At 43.6% G+C, this 16,649-nt stretch overlaps 1 protein-coding gene and 1 non-coding gene across 3 annotated transcripts in view; both read left to right on the top strand.

The window, feature by feature from the left end:
- Positions 1–7,445: 7,445 nt before the first annotated feature.
- Positions 7,446–16,649, top strand: part of SLAMF6 (SLAM family member 6) — a 33,481-nt gene continuing 24,277 nt past the window's right edge. For both annotated transcript variants that reach the window (XM_064593779.1, XM_064593780.1), the window contains exon 1: positions 7,446–7,577. In XM_064593779.1, the coding sequence (XP_064449849.1) occupies positions 7,529–7,577 (49 nt within the window). In that variant the 5' untranslated portion in view covers positions 7,446–7,528. The remainder of the gene's footprint in view (positions 7,578–16,649) is intronic.
- Positions 13,631–13,737, top strand: LOC123847212 (U6 spliceosomal RNA). Its single transcript, XR_006791462.1, has one exon. It is a non-coding gene; the product is annotated as a U6 spliceosomal RNA (small nuclear RNA).

The following is a 16,649-nucleotide window of genomic DNA, read 5'->3' as shown; positions in this document are numbered from 1 at the left end:
TACGTGCCAACAACTTGTCTCTTAATTTTATTTTGAACATTTGAATATATGTTGAAGATGAACACTTTTCTGAATATTTTGACATAATCAAACCTTTAAGACAGCGCATTTCATTAGCCAGTAGGCGAGTGTATGTTCTCTTAGGTGCACAGCTTTAACATTATTTGAGTAAGTGCATGTTCGCAATTCATAGTAATGCCAGTAAGTCTTCAGTTCCCAGATGACATGTACAACCCTTATGGCGGAAATGCAGTGGTGGAGTAAGTGACTGTCCAATCATTTGACACATCTCTCATCAGGAAGACAAGGACTATTCTTGAGGCAAAACAAGCGGTGAGTACGGTTTTAGACCCTGCTTTAAAACTGTAAAATTAAAAAAACCACTAAATCCTCGATCACCTGTGGGCGACATGGACGAGCGGTCGGTCAATCTGGGAAACAATTTCAGTGAAAACCTAGATTGCTTATTCATGTAGGCATGTGTGTTTTGCCAGTGATGCTCAGTCTGCTTGTAATCAGATGATACAAGAATTTGAGTTAGAGTAAGTTTGTCAAAGCCAGTAAGATCATTCAAACACTGGTCTTACAAGCAGACATCAGAAGTTAAGGTGAGGGAGTAGGATGTAGGATTCAGCACCTGGAGTCTGCTTTTCCTGGAGGTACGTTGTCTGTGTGGCCCAGTCCCTCATTTTCCAGGATCTGCTGTTTATACTCCTGAGAATTTGATTTACAGGTTTTTGGCCTGGATCTTGCTTTGATTTTAAGCATTTAGAGGGTCCTAGGCAAGGGTGCCCACCGTAGTGAAGCATGTGCGTGTCTGCAGCACTGAACGTCCTGTGGTCAAGAACCTTATTTATAGTTGCTACACAGTCATTTATAGACACTCCCCTTTGGACTCATTTATTGATCTCAGTGTGGGACAAAGGTGTAATGCCTGCTCAAGATAATCTAGACGTGACTGGTTTGAGATGGTTTCATTCTAATGGGGGTGGGAGGACCTGTATTTAAGACCACATGGCAGGCTAGACAATCCCCCAAATTTTCCCACTACAGAGCGTCTAGAAATACTGATAAAATATAAACAGCTTTTGAGTGCATAGTTTAGCTTTCAAGACAGACATTCTTTTTTTAAAAAAATTTTTTATTGGGGCACCTGGGTGGCTCAGTTGGTTAAGCGGCTGCTTTCAGCTCAGGTCATGATCCTGGAGTCCTGGGATCAAGTCCCGCGTCGGGCTCCCTGCTCAGCAGGGAGTCTGCTTCTCCCTCTGACCCTCCTCCCTCTCATGCTCTCTGTCTCTCATTCTCTCTCTCTCAAATAAATAAATAAATAAAAATCTTTAAAAAAAATTATTGTTATGTTAATCCCCATGCATTACATCATTACTTTTAGATGTAGTGTTCCATGATTCATTGTTTGTGCATAACACCCAGTGCTCCATGCAGAACGTGCCCTCCTCAATACCCATCACCAGGCTAACCCATCCTCCCACCCCCCTCCCCTCTAGAACCCTCAGTTTGTTTTTCAGAGTCCATCGTCTCTCATGGTTCATCTACCCCTCCGATTTCCCCCCCTTCATTCTTCCCCTCCTGCTACCTTCTTCTTTTTTTTTTTCTTAACATATATTGCATTATTTGTTTCAGAGGTACAGATCTGAGATTCAGCAGTCAAGACAGACATTCTTAAGGAGCAAGTAAAGAGGAACTCGAAGTGAATTAACATTTTACATATGTAATCTGAAAATTACAGTGTCATATTTGTTCATTCTAATAGACTAAAGCACTGGGAGATGGGAGGCTGGTGCCCCGCAACCTTGGGAATGTTCTGCCTCTCAGCTCTGTGTGGATGGTCTCCCCAGCCCCCAGGCAACGAGGCGTTCAGCTTGAGGGTCTTTGTAGGGTGATGAGAATGTTCTACAGCTAGACTGTGCAGCTCTGGGAATATACTAAGGTGCAGGGGGTTGTGTGCAGGGAAAAAGAACCCGCGTACCCCCCAAAAGAAAGAGGTCTTCAAGGGGGAAATCCTTTCGCATTTGCCTCCTAAGCTCCCTGCATGTGGGAATGCCCACCCTCTCCCCCACTGAAATCCCTCTTTCTCCAGTCTGAGGGAGAGAGTCAGAGTTGAAGGAAACATTCGAGTACCTACAACATGCCAGGTGCCGGGGCTACATCATCTTCTGTGTCCTTTTAGGACAAACCTGATTCTGTCACTCACTTCCTGCTTGAAACCTGTCCACGGCTTCTCCTTGCCCATAGGCTCAAGGCCAGGTTGCCCGTAGCTTCCCCCCTGGCCCCCCGTCTCTGGTTGTTTTCCTCCTTGCTTTGTTCTCCAGCCAGAATGAATGAAGTTGCCCAAACAGCGCCTTTGCCTGGGCCTGGAATAGACTCCACCTCCACCAAGGCCTGGCAGGATGAAGATGGGGTTGAATGAACTGTTTTCCTCTTTAAAATTAAAATTTTAAGTGGAGCACACATAAGTATATAACGTGGGGAAGGGAACACAATACTTGTTCCCCTGAGCCCCCGGTCTTATCCCTGTGCCCTCCCCATCCACGGGGAATTGCTGTCCCGATTCGTTAGTCATGCCCTTGATTTCTTTATAGCTTGACCACAGAATGGACTCATCCTTAAACACTGTTGTTTGGTTTTGCCTGCACTGGAATTGTATATGAATGGAATCCTACTCTTGTCTTTTTCTGTGTTGTTTGCTGCCCAGTCTTGTTTCAGAGGCACACAGGTGTGGATGTGCCACATTTTCCGTGCTGTTAACGCAGGTCGCTGTGCGTGGCTCTGGGTACACACACACAAGGTTTCCCTAGGGCATGGACTCGCTGGGTCACAGGATACACACACTTGGACCACACTGGAGTCGCCACATTTATACTTCCAATGACCGTGCGCTTCCACTTTCCGGGAAGGTTCCCTTTCGTGGCTCCTCTGAGTAGAAGCATGTCTTAATGCCACCTCCCTGGGTGGCACGTGGAGCCCTGAGAGTTTTACAGTGGTCACAGTCCAATGGTGAGCGAAGGACGAGGCTGTGGTCTCACCCTTGCTAGAGAAACAGACACGCACCTACACACGAGAGCATCCATGCTCTGCACACTTTATGGCTATCCTGCTCCTGAATAGACATTTTTTTAAAGATTTTATTTATTTATCTGACAGAGAGAGAGAGCACAAGCAGGGGGAGCGGCAGGCAGAGAGAGAGGGAGAAGCAGGCTCCCCATGGATCAGGGAGCCCCATGAGGGGCTCAATTCCAGGATCCTGGGATCATGACCTGAGCCAAAGGCAGATGCTTAACCAACTGAGCCACCCAGGCGCCCCATGAATAGACATTTTTCTTTTTTTTCTTTTTCTTCTTTATCCTTTCTCCAACTGAGGCATTTTATTGTTGCCTCTTATACACACACACAAACACACACAATGTGTAAACAATTTAAATAACATGTGGAGAACAACCAAATTCAAGACTGTGGTTGCCTCTGGGAATGGGGGAACATAAAGGGATGCTCTATTAATTCACGATATTTTGTTACTTTCAAAAATGTTTTTATTTTAATTCCTGTATAGTTAACATACCGTGTTATATTAGTTTCAGATGTCCAATACAGTGACTCAACAATTCCGCACATTACTCAATGCTCATCATGGTAAGTGTACTCAAACCCCTTCACCTATTTCACACATGCCCAGCCCAACACCCCGAGTAGACATTTTTCTAAAGAAGACATACAGATAGCCACTGGACACGTGAAAAGATGCTCAACATCACTAATCAGCAGGGAAAAACAAATCAAAACCACAATGAGATGTTGCCTCACACCAGTCAGAGTGACTAGTAACAGAAGACAAGAACTAACAAGTATTGTTGAGGATGTGGAAGAAAGGGAACCCTCATGACTGTTGGTGGGAATGTAGACTGGTGTAGCCACCATGGAAAACAGTTTGGAGGTTCCTCAAAAAAATTAAGAATAGAAATACCATATGGTCCAGCTATTCCATTTCTGGATATTTATCCAAAGGAAACAAAAACACTAGTTTAAAACACTTCTACATTTATTGCAGAATTATTTACAATAACCAAGATATAGAAGTGAACATCCACTGATAGATGAATGGATAAAAAATGTGACATATATAATTGGATATTACTCAGTCATAAAAATGAATGAAATCTTGCCATTTGCAAGAACATGGATGGACCAAAAGGGTATTAGGCTCAGTGAAATAAGTCAGACAGGGAGGGATAAATACCATATGATTTCACTTATACATGTAATCTAAAAAAACAAAACAAACAAACAAAAACAGGCTGATAAATACAGAGAACAAACTGGTGGTTGCCAGAGGGAAGGGGGTAGGGACATGAGTGAAATAGGTGAATGGGATCAAGACATACGAACCTCCAGTTCTAAGTCACGGGAATGAAAAGTACAGCATAAGAAATATAGTCAATAGGGGCCCCTGGGTGGCTCAGTCGGTTGAGCGTCCAACTCTTGATCTCAGCTCAGGTCATGATCTCAGGGTCATGGGATTGAGCCCTGCTTTAGGCTCTGCACTCAGCGGGAAGTCTGCTTCTCTCCTCCCTCTCCCTCTGCTCCTCCCCTGCTTGCGTGCTCGCTCTCTCTCTCAAATAAATAAATAAATCTTTAAAAAGAAGAAACATAGCCAATAAATTGTGCTAACCTTGTGCGACGACAGGCAGTAACTATACTTACAGTGGTGAGCATCTCATAATGCCTATAAATGTGGAATCACTATGTCGTACACCTGACACTAATAATACCAGTTTTATTTTATTTTTTTAAGATTATTTATGCATTTGAGAGAGAGAGCACGGGGAGAGGGGCAGAGGGAAAGAATCTCAAGTAGACTCCACGCTGAGCAAGGAGCCGGCCGGATGCGGGGCTGAATCTCACAACCCTGAGATCATGACCTGAGCTGAAATCAAGAGTTGGGCGCTTAACCGACTGAGCCACCCCGGCGCCCTTAATAATACTGGTTTTATAGTCAATTATAGTCAATATAGTCAACAACGCTTCAATTAAAAAAAAAGAAAAAAGAACATATTGTTGTAGCCCTTACATAGGAATACATTGCATTGCATTTACTCATTAACTTCATATTTACTGAGTGTCTGTTATAGTCCTAGGTACTGTGTTAGGCTGTGGGTAAGAATGGTAATCAACCCATTTCGTGTCCTCAATTAAATTATAAAGAAATAAAGAAGAGGGGCACCTGGGTGGCTCAGTCGTTAAGTGTCTGCCTTCGGCTCAGGTCATGATCCCGGGGTCCTGGGATCAAGCCCCGCATCGGGCTTCCTGCTCTGCGGGAAGCCTGCTTCTCCCTCTCCCGCTCCTCCTGCTTGTGTTCCCTCTCTCGCTGTGTCTCTCTGTGTCAAATAAATAAATAATATCTTGGGCGCCTGGGTGGCTCAGTCGTTAAGCGTCTGCCCTGGGCTCAGGTCATGATCCCAGGGTCCTGGGATCGAGTCCCACATCGGGCTCCCTGCTCTGCGGGAAGCCTGCTTCTCCCTGTCCCGCTCCCCCTGTTTGTGTTCCTGCTCTCGCTATATCTCTCTCTGTCAAAAAAATAAATAAAATCTAAAAAAAAAAAAAAAAAAAAAGAATGGTAATCAACCCATTTCGTGTCCTCAATTAAATTATAAAGAAATAAAGAAGAGAGGCCAAGGAAACATTCTGAACCATGTGAGAAATGCTATGATTTGAATAAGAAGAGCAAATCACTTCACCCGGTTTTCAGGAGGTTTGGGAAAGTTTTCCAAGGAGATGATATCTTGTATGTGAAATTGTACTATGTACCGTGACAGACTTGCAGATACAACCAAACGATCCCTAGTTTCAAGGTGAGCATGGTTTTGAACAGAAGATAAAAGGCAGGTAAAGAGGGCGCCTGGGTGGCTCAGTTGGTTAAGCGACTGCCTTCGGCTCAGGTCATGATCCTGGAGTCCCGGGATCGAGTCCCGCATCGGGCTCCCTGCTCGGCAGGGAGTCTGCTTCTCCCTCTGACCCTCCCACATCTCATGTGCTCTCTCTCCTCTCATCCTCTCTCTCAAATAAATAAATAAAATCTTAAAAAAAAAAAAAAAAGGCAGGTAAAGAAGGTCCAGACCACGCAGACTTTCTCCACATCAGCAACAGACCAGTTAGCTTTCTCATCGTCCTGTGCGTTCACTGGAATAGCACTTTTAATTTCCTCCAACAAGTTTTCCTTTGCATTCACAACTTGGCTCACTGGTGCAAGAGGCCTAGGCTTTCAGTCTGTCTCAGCTTTGGACATGCTTTCCTCACTACGCTTAATCCCTGCCAGGTTTCGATTTAAAGCAATGGATGTGTGATTCTTCCTTTTACCTGAACACTTAGGGGCCGTTCGTCGTAGGATTATTAACTGGCCTAATTTCAATACTGTTGTGTCGCAGGGAATAGGGAGGCCCGAGGAGAGGGAGAGAGACGGAGGAATGGCCGTCGGTGGGAAAATCAGCACACACATATCTATCGATTAAGTTCACCATCTTATACGGGAGTGGCTCACAGAGCCCCCAGACAATTACAGTAGTAACATCAGGGGCGCCTGGGTGGCTCAGGAGGTTAAGCGTCCACCTTCAGCTCAGGTCATGATCCCAGAGTTCTGGGATCGAGCCTCGCATCGGGCTCCCGGCCGGATTCTGGTTCTCCCTCTGCCTCTCCCCTCTCTCATGCTCTCTTTCTCTCTCACAAGTAAATACATAAAAATCTTTAAAAAAAAATAGTAACATCAAAGATCAGTGATCACAGATCACCGTAAAAATATAATAATAATGAAAAACTTTGAAATATTGTGAGCATTGCCCAGATGTGGCACAAAGCAAGTAAGTGTTGGAAAAATGGTGCCAAGAGACTTGCTCGACCCAGGGTTCCCCCACAACTTCGGTTTGTAAAAAGCACAATGTCTGCAATGCTCAATAAAGTGCAGCGCAATAAAACAAGGTATGCCTGTAATGTTGGTTCACTGAATTGAACAGTTAAAACAGTAATTTTAAAAAATATATTTTATTTATTCATTTGAGAGAGAGAGAACGAGCATGGCAGGGAGTGGGGAGACAGGCAGACTCCCGACGTGGGGCTCGATCCTAGGACCCGGAGATCACGACCTGAGAGCCAAAGACAGACGCTTAACCATCTGAGCCGCCCAGGCGCCCCTAAAACAGTAACTTTCAGCTTACAACACCACGACATGTCATTTAGGCCATTTCACCACACACAAAAAAAAACAAAAAATGAGAAAAGAATCTAGATGGAAAACGAAAATGCCAATTCACAGTGCACACTTAAGTTCTTTGTGCTTCGCTCAGAAAAAAAAGTAAAGGGAGTAGTAATAAAATCAGGCCTGCAGCATGTGGTCAGAGGGCTTACCACACCTCTGAGAGGAAGGGGAAGTCTCTGTGAGAACCAACCTCATCTATGACAGAGCAGAGAAGAGCAGACGCCAGGCACCGGGAGGCCACCAGCACCAGCCTCTGCCGCTGACAGCATGCTCTGGTTGCTTCTGCCCCTCACGCTTGTCTTCTCCTTCAGCCCAGGTAAATGCTGCAGCAGATTCAGGTAGCCACTCACTGACGCCCTGGTTTTGTGCTGCTTGCTCGATCTAAGTCACTTGCGCATATTGTCTGTCTGTCTCTGCCATCGGACGGGGGGGGGGGGGACACTCTCGGTTGTGCCTGAGAAACTGCCACCTCCTCTCAATTTAGCACATGAGGTGCCCTCGCTCCTTCACACTTAAAAAATTTTAAGATTTATATGTATTTAAGACACGGTTTCACCTGTGTCTGCCTTTGAGGGAAGTCTCTGCGGGGCATGGGAGGTGAACTTCTTCTAAGACCAGACTACTTGGGCTTTACAACCAGCATGCTGTGGTATGAAGAGTCCTGAGATTAGGAGAGTGAGTTCTCTTCCCAAATTAGCTACTATCTTGCTCTGGAACCTCAGGTAGGTTACTGATTCTGCCTGAACCTCACTATCCTTATTGAAAAGATTGAAGATCTATGGCTCAGCGTACCCACAATTTCTGGGCACAGAGACGACACTAGAATAGTCCTCTTAGTTTTTGCTTACTGTAAAAAGAGACATCTCCCATCCTCTCATGCAAACCAGGGTCTGGGCAGTCCAACAGGACTTTAGGTGCCACAGAGAAAGGAACGGTTCCCCCTGTCCATTATACATGGAAAACATGAAGGTATTCTGTTCTGGGCCCTGGGCGAAGTGCTGCACATGCATTATATACGTAAGCCTCAGGACTGGCCTGGGAGTTTGTACTATATTGACCCCATTTTAAAATGAGGAGCCAAGATGATTTAAAGAACTTGCCCAAATTTCATTAGCTAGCAGGTGGAAAGCTCTTGTAACAGTTGCAACATTTCTGAGACCAAGCACAGCCCTAGCACAAGAGAAAAGACAGAAGTGAGAGAGTCACCACAGATGTAGAATTAACTAGATTGACTGGCAGCAGGAGTGAGGGGAAAGGCTGGTTGGTTTTCTACTTTCTGGGGAGTATTGTGATCAAAGCAGGCAAAAACCCCCATCCTTACCGAGTTCATTTGAGCAGGGGAAACAAGATGAATAAGTGAAATGGCATATTGCACAGAAATCGATGATAACTAAGGCAAGCAGGGAAGGAGGGTATGAAGTACGGTGGAAGGGGCAGGGAAATTTCAGACAGAGTAGCCAAAGGTGGTGAAATTGGGTGAAAAAGGGGAGGGGAGGAGGGAGCAGCCATGGAGAAGGTGAGTTCAGTTTGGGACCTACTGATTTTAAGACATCAGTGTGATATCCATGAGAAGATTTCCAGAGAGCAGCTGGGAATTGAGGTCTAGGGGCTGGAGGCTTGGGAGTCATGGCACGGAACTAATAAACAAAGCTAAGGAGAAAGTGCAAGGAGGACAGAACCCTGGGCAATATGGGTAAGGTGCAGAAAGAGGGAGAATTTGTTCATATATTCGAGAGCCACTCCCTGGCTTGGTGGCAAAGCCCTGCATCTTTGCCTCACTTTTACCTCTGACAAAACCGAACCCACCCTAAAATGAAATATTCTGAATGTGCTCAGGTTAAAATTCCCCTGTTCCTCCCCATTTCCATCGATCCCTCTCGTAAATACCCTATGAAATAGACACTGTCCTTATTCCCACTTCAGGGAGGAGGAAAGAAGGCACATGACACTTAAGTAACGTGCTTCGTGTCACACAATTATGGGTTGGGGTGGGACCGTAAAAAGAAACACATGGGAATGCATTTGCAGGTGTTCTGAAGCCCAGGAGAGGAGCAATGATTGCCAAGGTTGGACATCAGGGAGCCTGGCTCCAGAGTCCGTGCTCATAATCACCTGGCTATGCTACTTAGTTTACACATAGCTACATTCATATAATTGAATGTATATATAATTACAAAACGTGACACCAGGAAGAAAATCAGCAGGGTACCATGAAACAGAAAAACAAGGGGATCTGCTTTGCTTGGGGTCAGAAGTTTGAGGGAGGGAAAGGAATCTGCTGAGGCAAGGATCTGGCACAAATCAAGTCAATTTTGAAAACAAGCATGAAGGAAGATGACTCATGCCATCCAAACTTCTTTCCAGTGGGTCAGACACTGTAACTTGCTATTTTTTAAAAAAAGTTAGCTGAAAAGATAAACCATATTGAGAAATAATTCCCGTAGGTATAACCCGAATCGGGCATCATCATGCCCTGGAGAAAATAAATTTCATTAGTTTCTCCGTTTTATTCTTCCTAGATGGAAACTTATCAAGCATTGACATGCATACAAATTACTAGGGAGTCTTATAATACTGCTTCTGAATGCGGACAAATATTCTGCATTCATAATAAGCTCCCTGGTAACCCCAGTGTTGCTCCGTGGACCACACACTGAGTAGCAAGGATCTAGATTTCACGGGATTCTAGTCATATTGGGGTTGAAGGGAGGGAGAAATAGGGACTAACTCTCTGCGTATATTTGCCAGAAGCAGATATGGGTATTCTAATGTTGAGGAGAGAAGTGCCTGCAAGCATAGGCCGAGCCAATCCATGTGAGTTAGCCATATGATTCTGAGGTCCTGAGTCAAAACTTTTCTGCTAAGAGATTGTATCCAACGGCTCCCTTCCTCGGGGGCAGTGTTAGCTACTTCTCTTACCCACCATCCACACCTTCCAATGTTTATTGTTCCTCTTTATTGTTGCTCACCACGGGCAAGGAGTTGTTTTGCATTTTGACATTATCCTCAAGGACAACTGTACTTTTCCACTTCTCAGAGTCGTGGTCTGTCCCATGTGACCTCCAGCCTCCCGTGCCCCTCAGCTTCCAGCCTCCCAATGCCCATCTAGCCTCAGCTGGGTCTCCACCTACAGGCAGATTTTCTTTCTTTCTTCCATTAAGGTAAAATTCACAAAACATAAAATAATAATTGTAAAGTATGTAATTCAGTAGCATTTAGTACATTCACAGTGTTGTGCAACCACCACTTTTATCATTCCAAAACATTTTATCACCCCAAAACAAGACTCTATGTCCATTAAGCAGTAATTTCCCATTTGCCCCTCCCCCCAAGCCCCGCTCACCCCTTGCAAATACCAACTAGCTTTTTGTCTCTGTGGGTTTACCTATTCTGGACATTTCATACCAGTGAAATGGTATGATGTGTGACCTTTGTGTCTGACTTCTTTCACTTAGCATAATGTTTTTGAGGTTCCATCATATGGTATCATGTATCAGCGCTTTATTTCTTCTTATTGTTCAATAATACTCCGTGTGTGTGTGTGTACCACATTTTATTTATCCACTCATCTATATAGATGAACACTTGGCTTGTTTCCACCTTTTGGCTCTTGTAAATGGTGCTGTGATGAAGATTTGCATGCAAGTATTTGCTTGAGTACCTGTTTTCAATTCTGATCCAATTCTGGATCATATGATAATTCTAGGATTAATCTTCTGAGGAGTCACAAATAGTTTTCTACAGTGGCTGATCCAGTTTACATTCTGACCAGCAATGTATGAAGGTTTTAATTTCTCCAGCACTTCTTTTCTTTTTTTTTATTTTTTAATTTATTTTTATTTTTTTATTCTTATGTTAATCCCCATACATTACATCATTAGTTTTAGATGTAGTGTTCCATGATTCATTGTTTGTGCATAACACCCAGTGCTCCATGCAGAACGTGCCCTCCTCAATACCCATCACCAGGCTAACCCATCCTCCCACCCCCCTCCCCTCTAGAACCCTGTTTGTTTTTCAGAGTCCATCGTCTCTCATGGTTCGTCTACCCCTCCGATTCCCCCCCTTCATTCTTCCCCTCCTGCTACCTTCTTCTTCTTCTTTTTTTTCCTTAACATATATTGCATTATTTGTTTCAGAGGTACAGATCTGAGATTCAACAGTCTTGCACAATTCACAGCGCTTACCAGAGCACATACCCTCCCCAGTGTCTATCACCCAGTCACTCCATCCCTCCCACCCCACCCCCCACTCCAGCAACCCTCAGTTTTTTTCCTGCGATTAAGAATTCCTCATATCAGTGAGGTCATATGATACATGTCTTTCTCTGTTTGACTTATTTCGCTCAACATAATACCCTCCAGTTCCATCCACGTCGTTGCAAATGGCAAGATCTCATTCCTTTTGATGGCTGCATAATATTCCATTGTATATATATACCACCTCTTCTTTATCCATCATCTGTCGATGGACATCTTGGCTCTTTCCACAGTTTGGCTCCAGCACTTATTTTCTTAATAATTATTTATCTTATTAATTCTTACCAGCACTTACTTTCTGATGATGATGATGATGATCACTCTCCTGGAGTTGGTGTTCAAAAGGTTTCTTTTCCTGTTCCAGCAATTCATTAGTTAGTTTCTAAAAGATAAAATTCATAGGCAGAAGCTTCTGCCTATGGAGAAGGAGTTTCCTGAGTCTAGGACATCTCATTGGTGACAAAATCCCTTCTCGAGTTTTATTCTGCTTCTCATTCTTGAGGGGGCATGGGACAATGGATCATCTTCTGTAGTTACTTCCTGCTGGATGTGGGCATCATCGTGGGAATCAGCAGAGGTGCAGAACCTCTTTCTAACTAGTCTGAGATATGTGAGTCACCAGGCTCAGCTCTGAGCTGTTCATATCCTTGCGTTACCACCATCTGTAATTGTATGGCCTCTGTATGCTTGGTCACAAACTGTACCAAACAGGTAAGTATGCAGGTCCAAAAAGTAATGAGTCGCGGGATTATTAGTGGCCGCAGGAAAGAGAGGAGATTTGTGATACTGGGTCGTGCCATTTGATAGTCGGCCAGACTTAATCGGAAGATCCTCCTCTGGTCGAAGGTACGCAGTCAAGCCCCCTGATCAAAGAGTTTTTTAATATCCACTTCTACTTCATCTGAGGTATTATTACCCCAGGTACAACATGAAGTATTAGTTATTACACAGATTCCCCCCTCCTTCTGCTAACAAGTAGTCCAGAGCTGGTCTATTATCTCACACTACATTAGCTAAGGAGTCAAGGACAATTTTTAATTTCTTGAGGGCACTGCCTGTTTTCCTAGCCCATGTTTCTATTGTGCCAATTCCTGAAGGGTGGCTTCATGATATAAAACCTCCCCAAGGGGCGGTTGATGTGATGGCCAATCCAAAGCTGGCCAGAATCAGTCCCAGGGCTCTCTTTCCCCGATGGGAAGATTGAGTAGGATTATGTAAGGTCATCCTCACAGGACCCATGAAGCATACAGTACATTGCCCAGTGAGCTGGACATCGTCAATGGACACGTGAGCAACAACAAGAAGCAGGGAGATAAAAATCCCAGCTGGAGATGAGTCCCTTGGGTGCCTATGGTGGGATGATCCACAAATAAAAACATATCCTGGGGTGTGCAGGCTCAGTGAGTCTGCACTGAGTTAAACCAGTTAAGCAATTTGGGACCCCAGCTCGGGGATGCCATTGCCTTCAGGAGACAAAGGTCCGCTCCACAAGGCTGTGTAATTGATTGGACCCATGGCTGCCTTTCCAGGGGCCTGTTTATATAAATAGGTATGTCTCCAGCACCCCTTAGGTTTGGTCAGTCTTGTCCTTGCCTTACACTGACTTTCCCACGTCCCTCTAGTGTTGTCGCATCCCTTCACTGGACACCAATGAGCTTCACTTGGAAAGCAATCCTCAGTGACGTTGAGGGGCTGTGGATGTCTCAGGGGTACACCCACAGCAGGGCCGGGCGCTGACGTACAATTTGGGTATAGCACCCCTCTCCTCCCAGTATCATTAACAACAGGGGTAAGATTTACACACAGAATTTCTCTATGGGAATGACCCAGCTGTATAGCTATGGAAGGAGAATTTTTATTTTACTTTATTCTTAAAATTTATTTATTTATTTATTTGAGAGAGAGAGAGAACATGAATGGGAGGGGCAGAGGGAGAGGAAGAGAAAATCTCAAGCAGACTCCCCACTGAACACAGAGCCTGACTCTGGGCTTAATCCTACAACCCTGAGCCGAAACCAAGAGTCGGACACTTAACCGACTGAACCACCCAGGCACCCCTGGAATGAGAATTTTTAAAGGAATTCGGGAGCCCATAAAAAAACTTACATTAGTTCTTGCTTCGGCATCACATACACTAAAATCGGAATGATACAGGGAAGATGATCATGGCCTCTGAGCAAGGATGACACGCACATCCGTGAAGCATTCCCTATCTTTATGTATTAATCGAAATCAAATTTTGCATTGTAATTATGTGTTATTTCCTAAGCCCAAAATGTATGTATTAAGCATAAAACCTGTTATAACTTAAAAAAAGATTCGCCACTGCTGCATTAGAATAGAGTGGATTTCACATCCAACATTTTTTTTAAGACCAGAAATTTTTTTTTTCTGATTTTTATCCTTTAGAACGTATCACTTAGCAAACAGGACATCTTCAGAAAGGATTCAGTAGCATTTTATTAAAGGATCTGTGTGCCAAGTACTATGCGTATTTATATGTTGGCCGGTCATCTCTAACAACTTAATGTTAAAAATTGTGTGTTTGTCATACAGCCCTAAGTGGAGGTAGCCGGACCTCACTGATATGCCTTTCAGTCTCATTGAAAACTTACACCACAGCTCATATCGCTTGTTCTCTGAAATGTCTAAAGGACATGAGCGCTCAGCCATGAAGAACTTTGGCTTCTCGGAAACAGCTTGTTGCCAAGGTCAGGCTAAGAGGAGACCTGCTTACCCTTGTGGTTGCCCAGCTCATGTGAGCCGTCCCCACTTTCCCACTTAGCTAGCTCGCCTCTGCGTATGAGCTATTGACCTGAAGGTACTTAACTAGTAGTCTGTTACTAGTTAGGTACCTACACAACATATCTCCGTTGACAAGTCATTTTAACATTAATTAAGTGAAAAGAAAACTGATTATTCTTTCAGTAGTTTGGAGCCTTTGTGGTCTCAGATGTCCTGATTTCAATTCTCTTTTTTTTCAATTGTGTGCTTGGAAACAGCATATATATATATGATATATAGTTATATCATATATATATCATTATATCATTATATCATATATATATATATTTTACTGTGGTTTTCAGGATTTTTTTTTTAACACAATGAAGCCTTAAAAAAAAAAAAGATGTTCACACATTCTCAATGTATGGTAAAACAGATAGAAGTAGCTTCTCTGGGTCCAGAGCAGGGTCCAGAGTCCTACTCACTGGGCTAACTCTCCTAAACCAGCTCCTGATGGCACCTGAATCATCTGCACGGGGCTCTTGGAAACCACTGGTCAGGAGCATTCCTGTTCTCATTAGCCAAATAACAGTACTTCCGTCACCACTGTCAGATTGATTTGGTCTTCATAATTTTGTATTCTGGTTTCAGTCAGAATCATCCCAATTTGTATTTTATTTTCATTCCAATTTTTAAATTAATTTTTTTATTCATTCTTAATCAGGTTCATCAGTAGATGCTGTTATTCGGAAGAACTGTGATTCCAGCAAATGAGGATAACTGATGCCTTTTTTGCAGTTTTGAACAAAAGCATTTACAACTTCTAAATTATTATTTTGTAAAATTCTTACAGCCTCCCCATTTCACCTCAGCACATGCTGATTTAATATTGTTTTATGTAAAAATAGTCCTTTTCCCATTGTGTCGTTAGTTCTTAAAATGCATTAAAAAATAACCAAGTTGACTTTCTCACCTTATATAACCAACTGTATTACAAACACATATTGGGGTGACAGTGTCCTGGACAGACATAGTATTTCTCACATATGACTTTACTGAGGAAATAATATACCAGTTAGCATGGTCATGTCACCTTGTGCTTTAAATTGAAATTTTTAGGATCATGAAATTACAAAGTCAGATCAGGGATTTATAGGTATTTTTTTGGTAATGCCTTAGGCAGCCTTTCCAGAGTAAATTCTGGGCCCCGTTGCTGTCTATGTTTTATTGGATATATTTTGCCTTTTTCATTTTATTAACTTCCTGGAAAACCATCTTCAATAAATGTTTCCTAGTCTCTTTAGGTGTATGGTTGGTAGTCAGGGGAGTGACACATAAGCGAGGCCAGAAGTTGGGTTGAGAGTGCAAGAGACTATATTGTGCTTTAATATGTCATACTTGATAATAAGTGTATAAGTTGCCAATATATGAATTGATGTTAAATATATCTCCCACGTAGGGGTGCCTAGATGGCTCAGTCTGTTAAACATCTGCCTTCAGCTCAGGTCATGTTCTCAGGGTCCTGGGGTGGAGCCCCATGTCAGGCTCCCTGCTCAGTGGAGAACCTGCTTCTCCCCCTCCTTCTGCCGCTCCCCCTGCTTGTGCTCTCTCTCTCTGTCAGTCAAATAAATAAATAAAATCTTCAAAAATATATATATCTCCCATTTGAATTCCCATTGGATAAAGTTATTTCTTGATGTGAAAAAAAAAAAACTTACATTAGGGTCCCTCTGGATTGGGTGGTGTATAAGCCATCCGATTTCAGTCTGCGGGTGTTGGTGACACGTCCAACAGCCTTTTAGTTTATTTCCCTCTGCTATGAGTTTACTTAGATTACCCAGGGAGTTCAGTTCCCAAGGGTGCTCTGGTGTGTCTGTACCTTGAGATATTCCTAGAACCTCTATGACAATAATTAATATCAGGATAGTGTTCACACTAAGATCTTAAGGGCTGGAACACGGTACCTGGCCTCTGGAAGCTGGTGAGCAAGGCAAAGAGGACTTGAAAACTATCCATTTTAACCATGTATTAGCAATGAGCGGTGGCATTTCTCACTGAACGGTTACAGGGAAAGTGGCTTAATCTCGTCAAGGCAGCGAGACAGAACAGCAGACTAGCGCTGTGTGGACTGAAATCACGGTAGTTGAGATCTGACTGTCCCGTCCACTGGGGTTTTACTTAACTGCGTGTCCCTGGAACACAAGTTTCAGGTCAGAGAGTGACTCACGGGTGTGTTTGCTGTCGTCTGTTGCTTGTAGCACCTCATCTGCCGAGTTGCTGGTGCAGGTGACTTTCCCACTCCAGAGTCGGGGATCCAAGGCACCACCCCTTCTACTTTTTGTTTTTTTTAAAGATTTTTTTTTTTTTTTAATTCATGAGAGACAGAGCGAGAGAGAAAGGCA

The sequence above is a fragment of the Mirounga angustirostris genome, unplaced genomic scaffold (genome assembly GCF_029215605.1).
Source record: "Mirounga angustirostris isolate CCGP_5_RB_7025 unplaced genomic scaffold, mMirAng1.0.hap1 SCAF_6, whole genome shotgun sequence".
Classification (NCBI taxonomy): domain Eukaryota; kingdom Metazoa; phylum Chordata; class Mammalia; order Carnivora; family Phocidae; genus Mirounga; species Mirounga angustirostris.
Note: the sequence above shows the minus strand (reverse complement) of the source record. Positions and strands in the feature narration are given on the sequence as shown.